The sequence below is a fragment of the Eleginops maclovinus genome, chromosome 10 (genome assembly GCF_036324505.1).
Source record: "Eleginops maclovinus isolate JMC-PN-2008 ecotype Puerto Natales chromosome 10, JC_Emac_rtc_rv5, whole genome shotgun sequence".
In the NCBI taxonomy this organism is placed as follows: domain Eukaryota; kingdom Metazoa; phylum Chordata; class Actinopteri; order Perciformes; family Eleginopidae; genus Eleginops; species Eleginops maclovinus.
This window is the reverse complement of record NC_086358.1, coordinates 6,748,259-6,770,025: the sequence shown is the minus strand read 5'-3', so window position 1 is coordinate 6,770,025 and position 21,767 is coordinate 6,748,259. Positions and strand designations below refer to the sequence as shown.

The following is a 21,767-nucleotide window of genomic DNA, read 5'->3' as shown; positions in this document are numbered from 1 at the left end:
GGATATTCAAAGTCAAATCAAATCCGTTTGTTGTAACTACAAAAACGGGCTTCCCAACTTGATTTTCAAGAATTCCCATAATGCATACTTCACATCTGTAGGTCACTCATCATGGCTAATCAAGAAAGCAGCGAGGTTAACCATAATAATTGTTTAATATTAAACCTAATACAACTTTCACCTGAAAAATATAAGATATATATGAGCTGCTCGGACATTACTGTAACAGCTCAATGAAAAAACATCAAGTAAATATGACGACTGCGTAGCAAATAAGTTGTCCATCATTTATATGAAATAGATTATTCTTTATCCTTTGAACAATAACATATTTCAATAGCAGAAACATGAAGTTTGTGCAATAAAAACTAGTGTTATGGTGAAATAGCAGCAGTCTGCTTGCATAGCAGAACCTCAGAGTAGATCGGACACTGTGTCATGGATGCATACGGTTAACTACGTATTCAAATTAGAATAAATTAAGATTGATTAGAATCCCTCCCTGCGTGTGAATGCAATGTGAAGCAAACGCAGGAATGGTGAAGTGCGCCATTAACAATTAAAGCTACAACATAAAGAGCTAATTACTGAATGCATGCAATGCATTAAAACGCTATTGAAAGAAATGCAGACCATAAATAGAATCAAAACTTTAGTTCGCTTTTCAGTTAGGTAGTTAGGTGAAGGTTTATCCGATAGTATTAATATAATGTTTACAATAACCATCCCTACCTTTTGTCTGCATTGAATTGCAGGCATTGTTGTTCTGCTTTAAAAAACAGGTTGGGTTTTCTTTCTGTCCCTCCTGTTGTTGCTCCTCAGCGCTGATTCAGCATCACAACAATGGCTGCCATTTGATGCAACCTGACAATTTGTCTGAAAACATTTGGGTGGTTTGAACAGAATACTTTTGGACTGAAACTTGAGATTGAGGCAGCGCCACAGATTGACCAGACAGCTTCTCAGACATCTTTGTTGGGACACGCAGTCTGAGAAACCCCAGTGAAAAAATGCATCATCAATATTTCACGAAGTTGCCATCCGACTAATGTGCCTGAGCTAGTCAGAATAAAAAAGGGACTTTTATTTACAGTTGGCTCAAATGATGCATAATCTAGAGTGACGGAGTGGTAGCTACGGAGCTCCACAATATATATTTTTTAAAGTACTGCAGGAAGGCACAAAGGGCGACGTTCTGTACCAATGGGTGTTCTCTGTTGTCTAACGGTGGCCTTGTGATGGTTGGAGTTTCACAGAAATATAACTTTATCTGTAAGCAATATAGTTTAACTGCACCACATTAAAAGTGGAGTCAGCAATTGACACATTTGGTCAAATTCAGCAAATATGTGCCAACAGATAAATAAAACAAAGGTCTGGTGTTCATACACATGCATGTTGCATAAGCAGAGAAGCAGATGGAGTTAAAGAGATGGAAAATGTGTTAAAATATTTACAGTGTTTTCTCCAGAAATTGCTGACACCACTTTCTAAAGTTAAATTTAGCATGTAACTGATTCCCGACAGACACTGTAAAACTCCATCCATCTTGGGTCAGTTCGCCATTGTTAGGGCAGAGAAACTGCTTCCTACCAATGGTGCTTTTCTATGTCACCTGATGCAACAACACTTTGCAGCACAACACTGTGTTCTCCGTGGCCGCTTCCTACAGAGGGAGTTTAACGTGTGCATGCGGTGTTACCCACCAGACATACAGCGGGAAAGGACACAATGGCAAATCTTAGATAAATTATTTTTGTAAAACGGTGCAATTACCATGTTTTTAGTGGACCGTGTGTCATTTCCCACTGTTAACAAATTATACCATTTCAAGGTAAAAAAAAACTACGGATAGGAAGTGTTTTCAAATGTTGCAGGGAGGACATTTTTATTTTGGCCAGTTGAAGTTTAGAGGAAACCAAAGCTCAATAATTTGGCTGTTTTATGAAGCAAAATCAAAGGAAAGTATTATTCCACATTTGTCTTCATTGGTGCTGTATCATTGAGCTTTCTCACCTTAGACTTCATGTGGTCAATTTCTACGCTGTATCAGTGATATCAGAGTATTTACTTCTTGTGTTATACTGCATATTGTGGCAAAAGAAAGATGTCTAAATCACCCGTACATTGCACAGTCTGCTTCATGTTGTAAACGTTGGGTGCTTTATTCAACATGCCTATATTAGGTGTTAAATCTGTTAATATCAAATAATCCTTTGCTTTTCTGTTTTGGAAAAAAAGACATATCATAACTCGCATTTTCTTTTTTTGTCTTGTCTGTGTGTGTCCTTGTCTGTCCTTTATATGTCTATGATTTCATAACATTTTCTGATCCTTAATTTGTTCTCTCCACTTTTTTGCTTCTTTTCAATTTTTTCTTTTTCTTCTGATAACATCGTAAACCTCACGTTTCAATACTATGTAACCTTTATAAACAAATATATTGTAAAACCGGTGCAAACATGCTCAAACCTTTCAACCATGATTTACTTTATTTTATTTGCATATCATTTAAAAACAAAAACACAATCTACCGAATCAATCGGTCAAAATTCATTTCTCAAAATAGCAACGGGCTACGAGAAATCTCGCAGTCTCTCTAACATATCGGGAATGGCAGGGTCTTCACTACGGCTCGCTCCCATCACTAGCCCCCCTTTTGAAAACTACGAGGCTCCGGGACCCCTGCGCCGCTGTCGCTCCCCAATCCCCTCCATTTTGTAGCAAAAAAAAAAAGGATGTTAACGATTGGATGCTAGCGGTGGATTAGCTGTCGACTGATCGTCCCCATTTGGATTGTGCACTGTGCATAAAAATAGCAATAAGATAAGAGGAAGTTGAATGTAGAAAGAGCGGCCCCTTGTCTTGTGAATCTTTTGGGTTATGATGCATGGATCAGGTTAAATGATGGGGGTCATATACAAATTCTAGTTCTAATTGATGTTTTGAATTAGTAGAAGAAATACTTAAATAGGTATTTGGATCGGTTAGTAAATAAAATAGTGAAAAAAAAAATGTGCACAGTTACATTTTAAAATGTAGGGTCAAGTGTGTAGATTTTTAAATGTTCTGGACCAAACAAAAAGCAAACACTGTCCAGAGAAATAAAAAACCTTCTGTTTATTTAGCCAAAGAAAAAAACCATTCATAGATTGATGTTAAAAAAGGGTTTCTACTTTCTGTCTTGAGTATTGGTGTATGTACAGTGTAGACATCAATTTGCTAATTATCTCTAAAAGACAGACTCTGCTTTTACAAGTCTCACTAACAACATAACTTTATTTTCTATCATCATCGTAACATCACTTTATGTTGCTATTTTACACAGCAAAGCAAAATATCAAAGAGAGAAGAAAGAAAACCTGAAATAAAAAGAACAGAAGTATTAAATGATGTAGCCCTAAATTACAAGTCATTTTTTACATTGCTGTGAGGATCCCATGTATGCAATCGCTACCTTCCAGTGTACAGTTAAAGGTCTATTCAGTCTCTTCCTTTGGCATGTTATCTGATACCTTTTTATATCATCATGTTATGCATCATATGCAATTATAACAATCATATTCCAAAATACTTATTCCATGATATGCCCCTAACAAATATATATGAACCATAAATGACTTCAATGTTTTATTTATTTTTCTGAATACTACATAGGCTGCCCGAGTTAGAGATAGGGTTAGATGTTGGGAACAGCATTTTCTTTGTGTATGTGCAATAGTTTTCTGACCACATAGCTTGCTTTTATGCAATGCTGGTTGTTAGCAAAACCAAGCGATGTAGCACAAAGGCCAATTAAGGATTATCCGCCCAGTTTATTCTGTACTGACAAAGGAAGATGAGGAGTAATAAAGGATAGTTGAGTGCGTTATTAGTGTTCAAAACTGGGGTAAATGATATATTCTGTTTCAGCTGAGGACCTCACGAGTAGATGTCTGTGGCAAAATAGCACAATTAAGCCATCGCATCCTCAGTTAGTAATCTATTTAATGATACTAAATGTGGACCTTTGAAGAAATGCTAATCAGGACACTTATGTAAATGTACTCATATGTAGGCCTTGAATACAAAAGTGCAATGTATTTAAAAAGCAACGTATTGCAATAAACGAAGTAGAACGAATATACTTATAAAGTCATATGCAAGTGACTACATAATTAATGATATACTCAGAACAAATACAAGCACTTTACTAACATTCAGTGTTAATGTACTAACCTCTAAAGCTTGCATGTTGGATGAAACACGGACCATATTACTACAAATAGATGTGTCAAGTGAGAAATACCCGATCAAATGTCTCTGAATTGAAAAGGTTCAGCTTTTATTTTGGTTCATCTGTTTTGTTTCAATATATTTTTTCCATTTCTTTGGATTGTTTTGTCTAAAAAAATATAAATTAAAATGCAGTTACAAAATACCATTCCCCTGAATACTTTAACTATATGTATATTTTATTAGGCAATTCATAGCTTTTATTTTTATAACTGAGCGCCACCCTCGGATTGCCATCTTCCCATAAAATAGGTTGGTTAATTTAACGTTGAGCAAAAAAAAACAAAAAACATTCACATATGCAATAAACATGCAATATTATTTCAATGCTGGAAACCATGCTGTGCACATACATATGTATATATGCAGATCTATTTTTTATCTTAAAAATGCACAGACCTTGAAGGCGGTCTACTTTGATTTATCTGTTCCAAGAAGTATCACAAAGACATCATGAGCCTTTTGTCTTGTTTTATTTCTAATCAATGTGGTCTTAATGGTCCTTTAACCTTGTTGATGTTGTGACTGCCATTTTTAATTGTTTGTAACAGTTTTATATTTTTTTCACTTGAACTGGTATTGTGTATTTCATTGTAAGGAATGAACTTTCTGTACCACTGATTGTCTAGAATAACATTTGTCAGAAAAAGATGCAATGTTGTATTTAACTCATTAAGTTCCTTAACAAACAGAATCGTAGTACAGGTGTAAAGGGAGAGGATCTCAAGTTTAGAGAGTCAGGTCCTGATATTCATAATCTATGGCCATCATGTTTAAAAATCAACGTGCTTCCAGACCCCTCAACTTTTAGAACTTCGATATGCAGTATTATGATTCAGGGTGATAGTTATGACATCACTTGTATGTTTTGCTTGTATCTGTTGACTGGAGTTTGAGACGTTTGTAAAAGCTGTATTGTCTCATTCACACATCGATCAGTCACTGTAAGTAATCAGATTCAGGTTTTTCGAAGGCCACCGCACATATTTTCAGACTGACATTGCTTACAGTCAAACTTCTTCTCAATACTGGTACATTTCACCATTATGATCTCGAAGAAATTCAATAATTTAGTGTCGTCTGAAAATATCTGAAACTGCATGCAGCGTTTTGTTTCTCCAGTGACTCCGAGCGTTTTTTAGGCTCATTAATGTATGTTGTAACCCTGAACTGAGCAAAGGTAGGGAAACTCTGGGATAGTATGTTTTTAACTAATGTGAACATGTAATGAGTACAATGACACACGTTGATTGGCCTGGGTTCCAACTCAAAGCTAACCTTCGTGTTCATCAGCAAACGTGAATCTTGGTCCGTCGTTAACATCACTTCTGTCATTGCACAAAACCTCATGAAACCTTCTAAGCGCACATGCATACTGAATAATGTTAAAGCGACTCCACAATGTGGATGTTGCAATTTGCGATACTCTGACTTACACTGGTAACACTTTATTTGGACTGTACATTTTTCTGAAAATGTCTTTCCTTGTTATATATCTGCAGTGAGATGTTTTTCTTTAATGCCACATTTGACTGAGAATGGGTGAGTTAAATAACATGCACACACAACTTTAACCTTTATGAGTATAGATCTACTATGTCTGTTAATGTTTGCTTTGTATCCTATCAACATCTATCTGAAGAATGTCGTCATTGTGGCTCTATTGAAGCTACTTAAAGCAGGGGTGTCCAAACTTTTTTCACGAGAGCCACATACAATAAAACATACGAAGGTCTGGGCCCCTAACTAGAGGAGAGGGATATCGCCTCAAGAGTTGAGTTATAAGTTAGCAAAATCCATCAAATGTAGGTAAATTATTCTTGATACTGGAAATTGCTTTAAGAAAAAACAGGCTTTCAATTATTTTGTTGGCAGCTCATTCATTAAAACACATGAATAATGTGTCATAGGTAAACATACAGTATATATTTAAGAAGTACAAGCACAGGTTTCATTTGTGGGCCATATTCCATTACACTTTTAGAACTTGCCGATTCAAAATGCGGCCCGCAGGTCATAGTGTGGACACCCCTGGCTTAAAGAGTCAAATCACATAAACGTGGCCAATGAAAATCACATAGAAAACTCTGACACACATTGTTTAAGTAAACAAAACAGGCAGATGTTGTAAGTGCCTCTATGAGGCCACCGTAGGCTCTGATGTCCATTTAGGAGTACATTCAAACTAGCTAGATTTAACTAGCTAAACCTTCCAAGCAATGCTTATTATTAGGTCAGTGGTTATTATTGAGTATGTTCATATCTGTATCAACACATGTGAATACATTAAAGTCATACAGAATAATATATCTATGTACATTTTGTGAGCATGATTTAAAAGCTATCCGAACAGCGCTGGATATCATATGAAGAGTTGGATCCTAACCGTTCTGATTATAAATACATACTTACTATGAGTGTATTTCAAAAAGAGAGTATGTTTGTTTAGTATTTTATAATACTGTGTCCACATTATATTTTTAAAGCAAGCTATTATTAATTCAGTTGAAATACCAAAGGAAAGTGCATTCTTTGTTATGTGTTGTTTACTTCCTCCTGCTGCTCCTACACAGGATAAATGCACTGCAGTCTATTGTATATACAAGTAAAGCATGTGTACATTTTAAAGGCTTTGCTAACGTACCCTGGAAGCCATGGGTGATTTACGCTTCATGTGCAGTTTGAAAACTACACTTACTACCGTTATTTGATTTGCAAAAAAATGAAAATGAATCAACTTTCAAATATATCCATCCATCCCAAAATATCCACTCAATGAGAAGCAAACTAATGTAATGCTGGAGATATCAATCCTCAAATTGCTTGGATCAGAAAAGTGTACCAATAATTTATTTTACCTATCAATAAAATGTTATGATTTACAAAACCTGACACTGTTATAGGATGTTACTGGTGCCAGTAAAAGACAAATAAAGTCTGGTTTGTGTCCAAACAAAGACTATTGCGTAGTATCCAATTATAGACAATGTTGTTTAACATGTGCATCATTTTGTGACGCAGACACATATCACAATATTTCAACACAGCTACAAAGTTTATGCTTCATGGGTAAGCATCCATGGTGGATCAGATTAATAGCCGCTTTTTTTCCCTGTAAATCACGGTTGCTTGTAATGTGTATGAGGGCTTTTGCTTTCATTTACCTGAATCCATAACATTTACTATAAGGCTACAAATGAACTTGTCTTACTAACAGCTTTTCTCAGGAAATTGCAGCTTTACAGCGGACATTGACAGAGGAAGATGGTGAAGCGAAGAGCAAGTGAAGACTTAAAGCGTCTGCAATAAAGCGTAATGTTTTTTTATTGGCTTGGTGAGACCACAACAGAAGTGTTTAATCTCCCAGTAAATAATGCATCATGCCAGCACATGTGGTACAAGAATGGTTTTCTATTAAACTGCTCAACTTCTGTCTTGAATTTGCAGCTGTGTTTGCATGATGCATAGCTTGAAATTGTGTCAAACTAAAGGGAAAATGTCCATAATTAGCATCGAGTATGTTTGTAGTGTCTGTGTCCATCTGTCAAAAATGTCTTTTCCATGAAGTGTACATGAAACATGTTTGCACACAGTCATACACACGCACACACTGAGTCACACATACACATTAACCGGTTATCTTCTCCCTATCACGTGATTTTATTCAAAATTACCTGCACTTAATTCCCTCCTGTAGAGATGCTGGTTTGGCAGAGTGGGGGGCATGGTGCTGGTCAGTTGGCTGGACGTTTGTCTCATTCAGTGTACCTATTGCTTTCTAACACTGTCAGTCACCACTTTTTAATTGTGTTTTTCAAGATGTGCCAACTCTCTGCTTGTAGGCTGTTTTTGTAGCTGTGTTAGAGATGTCTTTACAGTTTAAATGTGTGCACCTCACTCTGACATGCACAGTTAACCAGCAGTTTACAGGTAATGGTAATCCCTAACTATATCCCTATTGTATGATGTGAGTTATAGACACTTTTATGTATTATGGAAAACAATGTTATTGGCAAATTCCAAATATGTGATTGGTTTATATTCGTTGAGAACCTCTATAAACCAATACAAGTGCTTCCACGTAATGTTAGAAGTATTCAATTCACTATCATGCTTTATTACAAAGTCTGTGTATTCTCTGTGCACATAATGTTAATGTCTTTCTGTTCTTTTTCTTCACAGTGTTAAGTTTCTAGCATTCGCCTTCTCTCTAATGAGGAGTCAGTTACCGGTAAACACAATTTTGCGGCGGGAGCCACGTAAGCTACAGGTGTGACATGGATAAAGGAGATCTTTGGGGGTGGAGAGACCAGAGGTTAATCATGAATTTATAAATCACATGGTCTGCTCTTCAAGTTGTTACCAAAGCAGCCTCTTGGAACTCCGCACCATTTTTGAAAACGGCCTGACTGACTTTTTGTTTTTTCTCGGCAAACTGACTGAGCATTGCACTGACACGCTTTTGGGGGAGAGAATGGACTCCTGATTACACATTCCAGATGATATTTCTCCGACAACACTATACTCGCCATCATGTATGATGACCAACTCCGCACCACCTGCAGTGCTGAGCAACAACTGAGCAACTTTACAAGCTTCTGAAAAAAAACACTTGTCTTCACAAAGGACTGAATGAACAATGTAGCATCTCTGCTAACATATTGTAGCATTTGTTGGCTGGGGAATAACTTCACTTAATCCATCAATGGTAGGGAGAGAGAGGAATTTATGCATTCAAGGGATCTTATAGATGTCATTTTCCTCTTGGGTTCCTTTACAGTGAAGATAAAAAACACTATAGTACATGAGAGACAAAAGATTGGTCTTGCTATAACTTAACATTCCAAAAAAAAAAGCACTAAATACTGACAGTGCATACGAAAATCAGTACTAACCAACACTCATACTATAATCCCTCGTTGAAGTTTAGCACTTGTATAGCTTGTTTGCCACTGAACCTATGTCTTCCATTCACTTCTATCAGACTGAAACACTGCCCTCTTCACAAGTACTGAAACAAAACGATGAAGTTGATCAAATGAAGCACATGTAGCATTAGCTCAAACTGGCCGTGTATGGCATTTACCTGAAGGATTCTCTATAAGAAAGTGGTGGAAAACGACTTCTCTTTATCTCTCATGTACTCACACGAGATTGCCCGAACATCTATATGGGAGACCAAAGGTCCTGTAGCAAGCACTTGCTGAATGACCTTGTGTAATGTATAGTAGATTAGGAGGAATATTCCATTGAGGATGAGCTTGTACTCGCCCTCACACTGCCCATTGCCTCTATTTATTACAAAAACATTCCTCTAAAAGTAAGTAAACTGCCACTAGCATCCCATTCCTATATGCACATTTCACTATTACAAGTGTGTCCCCATGTCTGACTGACACAGTGAGACAGGAGGAGCAAAAAGACTGACTCAAGGAGCCAGAAGTCTAAGAGACGATGGTCAGTCTTTTTTTGAATATCGAGGGATATTGCCCTGCCTAAATTTAAACGAAAAGGACACCCTTGCCACAAGGACACTTTTCACGTCACATAAAGCTGGACATTAGCTGGAAATTCTAATGAAAGGGACCAATCAGATACTCGCTTTTCCTTAAACAAAGGCCGACACTGCCAATAAAGGCACAAGAATCTAGAGTTTAATACTGCCCCATCTCTCTCTTGTCCCTCTTGCTGCCAACGACTGCCAAGTCGATGTCAAGATAAGGATGGCCCATCAAGGGAGCCCTTAAGCAAAGGGGAAAATGAGACGAAATGGACCAATAGTAGAGCACGTGTGGAAGTGTACAAAGAGAACAAATCTATATTTTGATAAACAAATCAACTATCCGTGGCTTCGGAGGAAGTTTCGGAGCAGAAAAGGTCCAGAATGGAAAAAAAATAATCAGATGCAAGTGTTGATAGAAAGTTTGGCATCATGAAATGGAGTCAAAGGCCTGGAAAAAAAGATGGGAAGTTAATATTTTGTTATGATGAGCGGGCAAAGTTATTTTCCCCACAAGCACCTGGAAAATGATTTTTTTTTTGAAAGACAATGAGCAACGACAGACTCTCGCCTATGAAGACATTGGGACGACAAAGGACGGACGCTGAGACAAACAAATGGAAAAAAAAGATAATGCATTTTTGTAACTTTGTTTACCAGCATGACTAGTTTGCATGACTGTCTTTTCTGCAAGCCCTTAGTTCAAGACAAGGGTGCTAGAGATACAAAAAAAGTATACATAAAATGAATTAAAAAAATGTTATATGCAATTAATGTTTTAAAAAAGATTATAATGAAAGAGAAGAGCTATATTTTGTTTTGAAAAGTAAAAAAAATGTGAATATTGAAAAATGTATGTTTGCAAAGTACACCCTGAACTATGTTTTGTTTGATGAAATCTCTCTGCTACTACTGCCCTACATTCCCCATTCCAGTGTTTTTAACTATAGTTTTACTTTGTTATGCATCGAGCAGTATATTTTCTAGACCATTCACTCAACAGTGATCATTGCAGACCTTGCCAAACTACAGTACAGCATTTGCGCACAGGTTGTTTGTTGTTAGTCTATGTGTTCCTCCTTGAATCATTTGCACAACTACCGTAGCAGCAGCAGCAACAGCAGCAGCAGTTGTAAAACAACCGCTTCCCCATACCGCAACTTTGGCTGCTTTATTAGTACTCATAGTTTGCTTTTTTTCTTTGGCAATAATACAAGAGTTGTCACATGATTGTAGCAGGGCAAACGGAGAACCTCGAGAGTATCTTCAACGCCTCAGTGTTAAAGAGATTCGTAAAGGCCCATGGCAGGATTTTTCTGGGATAGGCAGTTCTGTTCCACTAGCCCTAAGTAAAAAAAAAAAGGGAATACAAGTGCAGGTTATCCAATAAAGACCAATAACAGACTATAAAAGATGCTATACTGGCGAACAATCAAGAGAGATTTCAGGTTTGCATGGAACCAACTGCCATTCCAAAGTTTGTGTGTGGTTTAAAGGACTCAGGTGTGTCGGTGGTGTGTGTGGATGTAGGTGTTTTCTTTCTAACATAATAAATTCTAGTATATAGACAACGATAATGTGAACACCTCACCGTGATGTGTAAAAAAACGCATGCATTATGACTTGATTATCTCTCAAGGGGGGAACAGAGTCTTGACATAAACCCCTTAGCCTCCTGTCATTGTTTGTCCTGAATCCAGTCCTGATAACTATGAACACTGTGCCGTGTCGTAGAGCAGAAACGTCTTCCTTCGAGAGGCAACTGAAAACTACTCGCACTCACAGTGTCAGCATGAGTGTGTAGAGGTAGCTCGTCGTTGTTTTTTTTTTTAGATGGTCAGGTCTTTGCATTCGTCATTACCCGCGGAGTAAGCGTCATCCAGCTGGCTAGTCGGCAGCTCGTTACAGCACACAACACAGTTACGTGAGCACCAATCAAAGAGACCCAGAGCTTCCAAACTGATGTCAGTGAAGTACTTTAAGTGTTGCGATAAATAGAGGATGAGAGATACCAGTGTCCACAGAGAGGAGATTGATGTAAAAAAACAAAAAAAAAGCATCTCATCGTTGGTTTGGTATTGAAGTGAGTTTCAGGCCCTGCTGGTCCGGGGCTCAGCTCAGGCAGCTGAATGGTCCTCAATCCATTCCCAGTACATTAGAGTTGGAGGCTCACCAGGATATCGTGTGATGTAGACTTCATAGAGAGTTCAAGGTTTTACAGGAGCTTCTGTTTATTTGCAAATACGGTCCGTGGGATTTTGTTTTGGTCCCTTACCTTTTTAAAGTTCCCTCCCAGCAACTACGGCTTCGATGGTCACGAAGATGTTTATAATATTTCAGAGGTAAACTTCTAGCATTGGTGTGCACACTTGCAAAAACTTTGTGCTCCACCCACATGTGTTTTCATGGCCGAGTCTTTTTTGTTTTCCTTGTGTTTCGCTGTTACTTTCGCCATGTTTCTTCATTCTCTTCATTGTGACTGCTCTGCCAATGCCAGGCTGAAAAAGATGTCTTTCCTTTTTCTATTGCATAATACTGCCGTTTGATTTAGTCATGTTGAACAGAATGAGTTACAATGTTGAGAGTGCTAAGTCTGTTTTATTTTCTAAAGTTTCTGCGATCAATGTTCAAGATTTCCTGTGTAAACACTAACATAAACCAAAAGATCAAACATGCTTTACATGGTAAGTAGGTGCCACTGTAAACTTAACGACTACTTTGTGTTGTGACGATATAATGACATGTCCTCTCCAGGTGTTTGGAAGGTGTTATGTGGTCTTTGGTTGACACATCCTCTACGAAATCCGTTGACATTATTTTATATGTGCCTGTTTTCTGTTGAATATGTTTTTTGTTTTTTTAAATTGAGGACACTGTATGCAATCTGCACCACGAATGCCACTGATCGACACTTACTGTATGCTCCCTGAGACACAGATGTTCTGTCATCAGTTCAGATGATTGCAACCACATGTGTAGTGGCTTTATGGCTGTCCATAAAGTGACTTAGCAATCACAATAATCGAAAAAAAAAAATTATTTTACAAAGTGATAAGACCAGAGTTGTTTTAAAAGGGATGTTATCATACTAAATAGATTTTTGTAATATATTTATAATTTTAATTAGGAATAATGCGACGAACACCACAAAAGTCATACAGACATGCATACATCTAATATTACAAGCTAGCATCATGCATTCACGTAAGCATTCCAAAGATAAAAGATGTATGTTCATTTTACATGCCATCAAATTGTATAAAACAGACTTAGGTACTAGTCCATTGTACTGCGGTCTAAGTAGGAGAGTGAATGGGGAGAAGAGGTGGTCACTGGAGTATCTGGATGTGACTTATGCCGGATTTTATTTTTGAAATGTTGGGACACAAAGAACAACTCATCAAGAAACTGTATAAAGTATATTTCAATGGAATGTTCATGATCTATCTTTTTATATTTTGAAGAAAAAATAGAAACATATCAATAAAGTGTCATAATTGAACTAATTTCTACTAATGAGACTTAACATGTATGAATGTCAATGCGATCTAATGTGAGCCAATCTCCATAGCAGCTTGAATGATCAACTGATTAACAGTCATGGGATGCTTTTTCAAAGACATTAACATTGCTTAAAAATCATTGAAATGAACTTAAAATAAATGAAAACATTAACATCAATGGCGTGTCAGATTCCTAACTGATGAAATGTGTGCTCCTGTGCATACGGACTTCTGTAGTGACTGTCACAGTTATCGCTTTTCATCAGCCTGTCAGGAACAGGAAGCCACAAAGCAGTGATTGATTTAATCTTGCTTGAAGTGTGGACACAAAGAAAAAACAAAGTCTTTCAAGAAACTGAAAGATGACACATTAAATTAGTGCTTAGATGTTTTGGGGTATTGTGTTGTTGGATGCAACCAGTCAAAGTAATCTATCATTTTAAGGTCAGCTATAATTATGATAATGATATTCGAGAACGATTATGTTATTTGAGTTGAGGTTTCCTGGCTTGCTTCCACATTTCTGTAACTTCTAAAACCCTTAGGAAGGGGAGATCAACATGGCAAAATCAAATGAAATGTAATACTTCTTAATGTAAAAGAGTAATCTATTCTAGGACATGATAACAGAGATTGCAGGACTTTGTGAAAATAAGCGTATTAGAAGGTTTGCACAGGGCTTAATTTAAAATGTTAGAGCTGTAATCTTTTCTAAGTCATTAAAAAAACATTAGGTACATTCTGTACATGTAGGAGAGTCATCAACTAAAATACAAGGTAGCAGTGTAAGAAGTTAAAGTGGTCCCACAAATTCTTTTTGACATACCACAGACCCATAAATCATTGCAAATAAAAAGGGTGTGGCAATGAGTTGTTTAGGTAAATCAAAGTTTAAGAAAAGCGAACAATTAATAGGCAACCTGCAGAGTGGAGAGTGATCACCAAATAATCGTATGACTGCTGTTTCCGAGACGGCTTAGTCCTTTATAAAAGAACAGAATAATAAACCGGTGTAAGGACCTCATGGTAAGATAAGGCAATGTGATCTGATGAGTCATCTATTTTCTACTCATGGATCTCCATAATCTGCTTCATACTGCTCTCCGTGGTGATAAATCTGTGCTGGTATGTGCAGCCATCTCACAGGAGTCACAGGGTCTCATGGTTTCTCTGCAGAGTTGCATGACAGCTACAGAATTAAATGCCATTTTACAGAACCAGAAGCACCTACTTCTCTGTCACAGTATTCCCTTACCCAAGATTATGATGCACTGCGCTAAAAATAACATTTCTATGGGGTGTCACTCTGTGGTTCAAACCCACATTCTCTGCACCTCTATAAAATCTAGAAGAATGTCATACTACATGTTATTCATATAGTGTTGATTTATTATGTCAACACGGTTCATGCAGACATTCTCATGGTTATTGCTTCATGAGCACATTCATACAAAAGGTTGTCAGATACATGATCTGCAGTCTGAGTTATATCATTTGATGCCATCGAATGGGGGAGAAATGTGGCAATGCAGAGAGCAGTGTATCTTTTCTGTGACTGAAGGGAGCAATGAGGAAATGTCGGCAGAGGCCTCCTTCAGTCTTTTCTCCTTTGTGCCAAAACATCACCTCCCTCTGGTGGTAATACACCGTTATGTCTTTGTTTGGACGATTCAGGAGGATGAGTAATAACAGTGAATCTAATTGGTTGGTTGATTTATTTTTAACATGCATGATTATTATGTGTTATTGTTTTTAGCTTAAATCAACTTAATACGAGCACAAGCCTTAAATTATTATTAAAATATTATCTGTTATTATTATTCCATGCAATATGAAACAACCCCATATTTCGACTATAATTATTCCACAATTTATAAATTGATATATTCACATCATTTTCAATAAACTAGTACAATATGTTTAAAAGTAACTGTGGGGCAAATGTAAACCTTAACAACAACAGCTCCAATCATACAACTAATACTTTCATACTGTAATATACCTTAGCTACTTATTAATAGGCTAGGATTATAATTTACTGCACATATATTGGCCAAACAGTTTTACCAATGCTAACATTACAGCTATACTTGTGCAGCCTCTAGAAAAACACACAGTTGTACGTCATAGTTACATGTGGAAATGGTCACTACCATAACACATTGTGTTTCTTTCCAACAATTAAAACACAAAGAACAAATGAGTACTAATTCCAAATGTCAACACTCCCAAGCTAGCAACAAGGCTCTGTTGCTCTCTAGTACGAACACATATCCTTTAAAAAGTACAGTAAGTACATGGTGTTTTTTGCCATGATATTTTTTTTAATGAAACTACCAAATGAAGTTCCAAGATGAACTAAAAAACGCAGTCAAAGTAACTTTTTGTTTTTAGCAGCAAGCTTGCGATGCTATCTACATCAAAAATTGCTGATCGACACGTTGATCAGAACGTACCAAGGATCCAAATGAGGGTAAAGTTGCAAATTGTTTGTTATATTTATTTATATTAGACATTTTAGTGGATTCGATGGTAATGGTAAATGGTACGTTGATCATAAATAATCAAAACAATCTAAATGCTATGCACATTGCTGTTTAATTTTGCCACTACGAATTGAACTGCCAACTTGACTGTGTATTTTTTAAGATTATAACTACGGCACAATTTATTTTTAAGTAATGCATATTCTAATGAAATGCTTTTGAGTTAATGAGCAGCAATGAGGGACCTCTGTCAGTCAGAGTACCATGCTTGTTAGAGGCGATAACACCATGCAGTGCCTGGCAGAGGTGACATTTGATAGGAAGGTTGAAGGTTGTCTTGCCTCATAGCTAAAATGGAGGGAAAGGACGGGGAGGGGTCGGAGGGCTCTAGCAGATATTGAATTTCAACAGGACAGCATTCCCAAAAAATTTCAAGACGGACAACGTGAGGCAGCAAGGGACAGGATAAGATCGTGGATGTTCCCTTAGCAAACAACTGGAAGCACAGTTTGAGTTCAACCTGGTCAGAGAGTTTAGCTGCCAGAGGACTGAAAGTGGAAAGCTGTACAAGGACTTTGTGTGTATGACAGACGGACATGATGACAGACAGGAAGACATACAACCTGATGAGCCACAGGAGACGAACAATGTGATTTTTCATCCTGCCATTAGTCTCTGTCATCAGCTGTTTTATACTTAGTGAGTAAATGCTTTCATCTCGCTAGCTGGGTGCTAACATTGCCTGTTTGTAATTGTATGAGTCCACAGTGTGATTGTACATTCAGTTTTGTGCTTAATTAACATTTAAAAGGAAGTTTTGCAACTTTTTGAGAAATGTGTGTCTGTAAATATGATCAAATCTGTCCTGGAGAAAGTTGACTATTTTTACTATACTATCTCTCTTACAGCAATTTGCTTCTCATGCCATCTGTAATGCTATTCAATTGAAAACAAAATCGACTGATGGAACTATCGCTCTGGTTTCAGACAGGGTTTGCTTTTAAGTCCAGTTGTTCTACAAATTCTCAGGAGAGTGGTTTGTACAGTTCCCTGGCCTGGGACACACAGAGGAATGGACAGCAGTGACCCACAGGATGACGAAAGAGGAGGCAGAGGGAAAGAAAGCGATGAAGACAACGATAAACAGCTGAAGAACCAGCTCAACTGTGAGGAAAAAGGAGTGCAGGAAATCAAAGGGAACGAAAAGGAGAAGAAGAAAGAGAGCAGGCGTTCTGGGTCTCTGTGGAGGAGTGGATGGGCGCTGGGTGAAAGACTGGCTATCAATGTCTCAGGGATGCGTTATGAAACTCAGCTTCGCACCTTAGCCCAATTCCCAGACACCTTGCTCGGTGACCCCAGGCGCAGGTCACGATACTTTGACCCGCTTCGAAACGAGCTTTTCCTGGACAGAAACCGCGCCTGCTTTGATGCCATTCTGTACTTTTACCAGTCAGGTGGAAGGCTTCGAAGGCCAGCGAACATACCCCTGGACATCTTTATGGATGAGCTGATGTTCTATGAGCTGGGAGACGACATCATGAACCGCTTCAAGGAGGACGAAGGTTTTCCAAAAGATGAAGCGACCCCATTGCCGACCAACGAAATCCAGAAAAGACTGTGGATGCTGTTTGAGCACCCCGAATCCTCATCGGGCGCACGTATCATAGCCATCATCAGTGTCATGGTCATCGTGGTGTCCATCCTCATCTTCTGTCTGGAGACACTGCCCGACTTCAGGAATGAGAAGGAGTCACGGGAGGTAGGTAGTGCGATCAGTGTGTATGTTTGGGAGGAAGGATGGTATAAAGCGGTGTCAAAGAGGGAAGGTTGGGAAGTTTTTAGGGTTTAGGAAATTACTTTGTTTGGTAATGGCTTAATGAGTACGGACGGTCGTAAGTATCTTTCATTGAATAAATGATTTAGTTACCCTGAGATCATTTAAGTAGGGGACAGCTGCAGTTTAAAAAGAAATAGGAGTGTGTATTAAGAGAGGACACGGCCAATTAAATCAAATTAAATTGTAACATCTGACCTTAGATTGGAGTTGTCAACAATAAAGAGTTAGACATGAGAGAATATATTGTTGGTAGTCATTTAAAAAGACGCTCTCTCTACCATTCAAACGTTTTTAAACTGTGTTCTCATGGTTTTATAATCACCAATTATTTCATTGACACCTCCCAAAGGTGTAAAAGAAGAAGCCCAAATCAAACCACCTGGGATTATGTCTTGAATGGGAAGTGTGAACAGCTTGGGTCAGGCTGAAACATGATATCACAGGAAGTAGGTCTTTAGGTAAACACACACTTGTGAGTACTACAGTGTGCTAAGAGGAAAAATACTGACATGTGAAGAACTATTTTCTAATATGTCTGGACACAAACCAGAGAGAGAGAGAGAGAGAGGGTGAGTAAGGGAAGCTTATGTGTGATTATTTTAGACGGCTGTTAAATTTGATACACTCCGATTCAGGAAGCGCTAAAGGGTACAGGCAGTAACCCATGATGCATGGAGTACAAATAAAAGGAGGGAAAGAAAAGAGAGGGTGACTAGACTGTTAGGTGTGTTAATAAAAGGTCACACAAGTGACTGAGCACATGGGCAAAGGTGAGCCAAAGCCTTCTCGTGGCTTAGAACTGGAGACTAAAAGGTCTCACAGGCGGCGAGGCATACGTTGGGTCATGTTAACACATTCTTCCAGGACTGCGGTGCTAGGCCAGGTTGCCTTTGCACAAGAGCCTGCCAGGAAACTACTGTAACTTACTCCAGTCCAAGTCAGCTGCAGACCCACTGAACTGCGTTGGCAACGTTGCATGGCTGTGGAAGCCAGCGAGACAGGATAGCAACCAAGGTGGAGATGGGAGAGGAGAAGTTCTCATGTTTCTCTTCGGAGATCTCACGGGGTTATATTTAGTCTTAGGAGAGCCCTTTGAACAGATCAACACATAGATGTCCACCTTTAGTAATAAACACTACCACAGAAAGTCAAAAGGAATACTGTATGTTTATTCAAACAATGCTGAGATGTATTTACAGCCCATTACGGCATACTAAACTGATCCCCTTATATCCGTCTCATCCGCTTTCACACTTTTAACTTGATGTCAAGTGTAAGATTTTTTAGACAGCCACTCTCCAATGTTTGAATGTGATTCTAATAACAGACACGGATGACGGTAAGACAGGTGGACTGACAGAGATAAATGAAGCTATGGTTGAAATGTAAAGCCGCAGATGTCAGACGCTTTTATGATGGTGTCAAAAGTGAGAACCAATCAGATGTTGGACAACATACTGAACAGTCTATGTCATTTATTAGATTACCATGAAACACAAGGCCTTGCTGAGTAGCAGTTTGTAAAATGAAGAAATACTTTGACATGTCAGGCAATATGTTTCTTTTCTTTGGAGGACTTTTGGAACACGGATGGAACACGGATAAATTATAGAACTGGATACCCCTAAGATGGCACCCGTCTTGCCTAATGAGAATACTTGCCCAGCACATACGGGAACAATTCTTTCTAGCTTCCAGGTTACTTTTGGGGTTATGTTGCACACTGAATATTCCCAGTATTGTTAATCCCATCATTCCTCTGGCCTAAACGATATATAAACTAGCAAATACTGATTGTGGACATGGAAACACTTCATTTAAGAATTCTACGCTAACACACTTTATGTCAATAATGATACTTCTTTAGCGACTTCTCATCTTATTACTTATTCATGGACATTTTTCACAATTATTATTAAACGTATCCCTTAAGGGGTGTTAAAATTGCACTTGTTTGTGGACTAATGCCAATTGTGTATATTTAGTCTTGTAGAAGTGATCCTTCTGCTACGGTTTACAAGTATATTTTATGTCCTTCCTGTCTTCTTTTACTCCAGGAATATTTTTACAGGTACCACTCCCAGGCAAAGAATGTATCTGAGCACATGCCTCTTCCACAGAGTGTTTTCCAGGACCCCTTCTTCCTGGTGGAGACCATATGCATATGCTGGTTCTCCTTTGAGCTCCTCATGAGATTCACTTGCTCTCCCAGCAAGATGCACTTCTTCAAGGACGTCATGAACATCATTGATTTCAGTGCCATCCTGCCCTATTTTGTCACTCTGGGTACGGAGCTGGCCAAGGACAATGAAGCCTCTCCAGCCACATCTCTTGCCATCATCAGAGTCATCCGGTTGGTGAGGGTGTTCAGGATCTTCAAGTTGTCTCGTCACTCGAAGGGCCTTCAGATCCTCGGTCAGACACTGAGGGCTAGCATGCGAGAGCTGGGCCTGCTCATCTTCTTCCTGTTTATTGGCGTCATCATCTTCTCCAGCGCCATCTACTTTGCAGAGGCTGACCATAACAACACAGACTTTATTAGTATACCACATGCCTTCTGGTGGGCGGTTGTCACCATGACCACAGTGGGCTATGGTGACATGTACCCAACGACAGTTTGGGGTAAGCTGGTGGGCTCAATGTGCGCCATTGCCGGTGTGCTCACCATCTCGCTGCCAGTCCCCGTCATTGTCTCCAACTTTAGCTACTTCTACCACCGGGAGACTGAATGTGTGGATCAATCCGAGTACACCCACATCAATTCGAATCTGTGGGACGACGAGGGGCCAGAAGGGGAGGAAACAGATGACGGAGATGGAGATCCAGAGGGAGATTATTATGCCATTGAAGGCATCTGCAACCCTTTGAACGGGACTCTGCTGGCTGGACTGTGTGCAGGGCAGACCACGGAGTTCAGTGGAGGAAACACATATCTGAGGGAACCACTGGTTACTCAAGTTTAGTGATGGTGAGTGTTATTTTGTACTATTTGACAGTATGAAAAATGACAGATGAATGAAGAAGAAGAATGAAAAGCAATGAATGAAATTTGAAAAAAGGTTACTGGTAAGTTACACCATACAAATAAGACGCTTTTTATTGACTGTACTTTTCATTTACAGGTATTTATTACAGCACTAGCCAGCCAAATGCTGCTGAAAAGCAATTTTTGTATAATGTAGCTTTAAAAAAGCAAGAAACAGAGAGTGAGTTTTATCTTCTCAGGGTCTTGATACGCAAATAATATAAGCTGTTATTTATTTATGCTATCAGCTTGAGTTTTACAATGACTTTCTGAATGTCTGTTATGTGCCTTGAAACTATGATGTCTTAGCCCTGTCACTTTTTGGCTTAAAGTTTGAAGTGGAAGCAGTTAGATTATTGGCAATATAGATGTAACGTCTCATCAAAACTAAACCAAACGTCAGCAGAGCTGTCGCTGCAGACAGATTGAGATCTCTCGTAAAACCAAACCCACATTCTCAACATTCTTCTGTAAGAAATGATAGTGAACTTTATTAAAGTTCTGGTTTAGCTGACCTGTAGCGACCTTTATCATCTTGTAATACAACACTTCTGCATTACCCATAACGACAGAGTGTTACCTATTTGTGTTAAAGAGGAAGGTTTTGATTGCTATAAAACCTTCTGTGTTTAACTGCTTAACTATGCACTCAGTGTTTTTAATAAAGATTATATTTTATTAATTTTCTTAAAAGTGGCATTGTTATTAATTGTTGTCCGTTGTATTGAGTATTTATTTAGAGACATACTGGTGCATCATAATAATATCAGCCTTGTTGATTATAGCAGCAAACTAGACAATTACAATTAATACTTCACTCCTTAGTGTAATGCATCTAAGTATTTTAGTAACAGAGGTCTGCCAGATTCACTTTGCACATGCAACCTTTTCCACCACCTCTAAGCTGGTATAAGCAGTAGCTCCATTGTTCTCAGTGTCACTGGATCACATGACACTTTCCACAACATCTCATGGAAGGTATGTGCACTAATGCAACATGGCGAAGTGTAATCGTCTTCGCTTATGTGCTATATTTTACGTTACTTCCGTTAGTGTAACAAGACAAAGTGCTATTTTCCTCAACCAAAGCATCAGATTTGGATCCAACTAATGACCTAAATGTCTTATGTCTGTAACAAGT

The 21,767-nt window shown here is 38.4% G+C and overlaps 2 protein-coding genes across 4 annotated transcripts in view; both read left to right on the top strand.

Annotated features, from left to right (window-relative positions):
* The window catches only part of LOC134870732 (potassium voltage-gated channel subfamily C member 1-like), a 50,491-nt gene extending 37,035 nt beyond the window's left edge, over window positions 1–13,456 (top strand). The window contains exon 5 of the mRNA XM_063893111.1: window positions 8,458–13,456. Within this exon, the coding sequence (XP_063749181.1) occupies window positions 8,458–8,471 (14 nt within the window). The 3' untranslated portion in view covers window positions 8,472–13,456. The remainder of the gene's footprint in view (window positions 1–8,457) is intronic.
* Window positions 13,457–16,207: 2,751 nt separating this feature from the next.
* LOC134870733 (potassium voltage-gated channel subfamily A member 7-like) lies at window positions 16,208–21,269 on the top strand. 3 transcript variants are annotated; one of them, XM_063893114.1, is made up of 3 exons: window positions 16,208–16,463; window positions 16,794–17,523; window positions 19,659–21,269. In XM_063893114.1, the coding sequence occupies exons 2-3, from the start codon at window positions 16,837–16,839 to the stop codon at window positions 20,562–20,564; spliced, it is 1,593 nt and encodes a 530-aa protein (XP_063749184.1). In that variant the 5' UTR covers window positions 16,208–16,463; window positions 16,794–16,836; the 3' UTR covers window positions 20,565–21,269. The 3 variants fall into 3 exon arrangements, with proteins under 3 accessions (XP_063749184.1, XP_063749183.1, XP_063749182.1); XM_063893113.1 differs by having other exon boundaries at window positions 16,752–17,523; XM_063893112.1 differs by having other exon boundaries at window positions 16,673–17,523.
* Window positions 21,270–21,767: the final 498 nt, after the last annotated feature.

Excerpts from the sequence above, each read along its gene's own strand:
- LOC134870733 (XM_063893114.1), top strand. The coding sequence starts at position 16,837 with ATGGACAGCAGTGACCCACAGGATGACGAAAGAGGAGGCAGAGGGAAA. Across the intron at positions 17,524-19,658 it reads ATGAGAAGGAGTCACGGGAG|GAATATTTTTACAGGTACCA; the intron begins GTAGGTAGTGCG and ends CTTTTACTCCAG.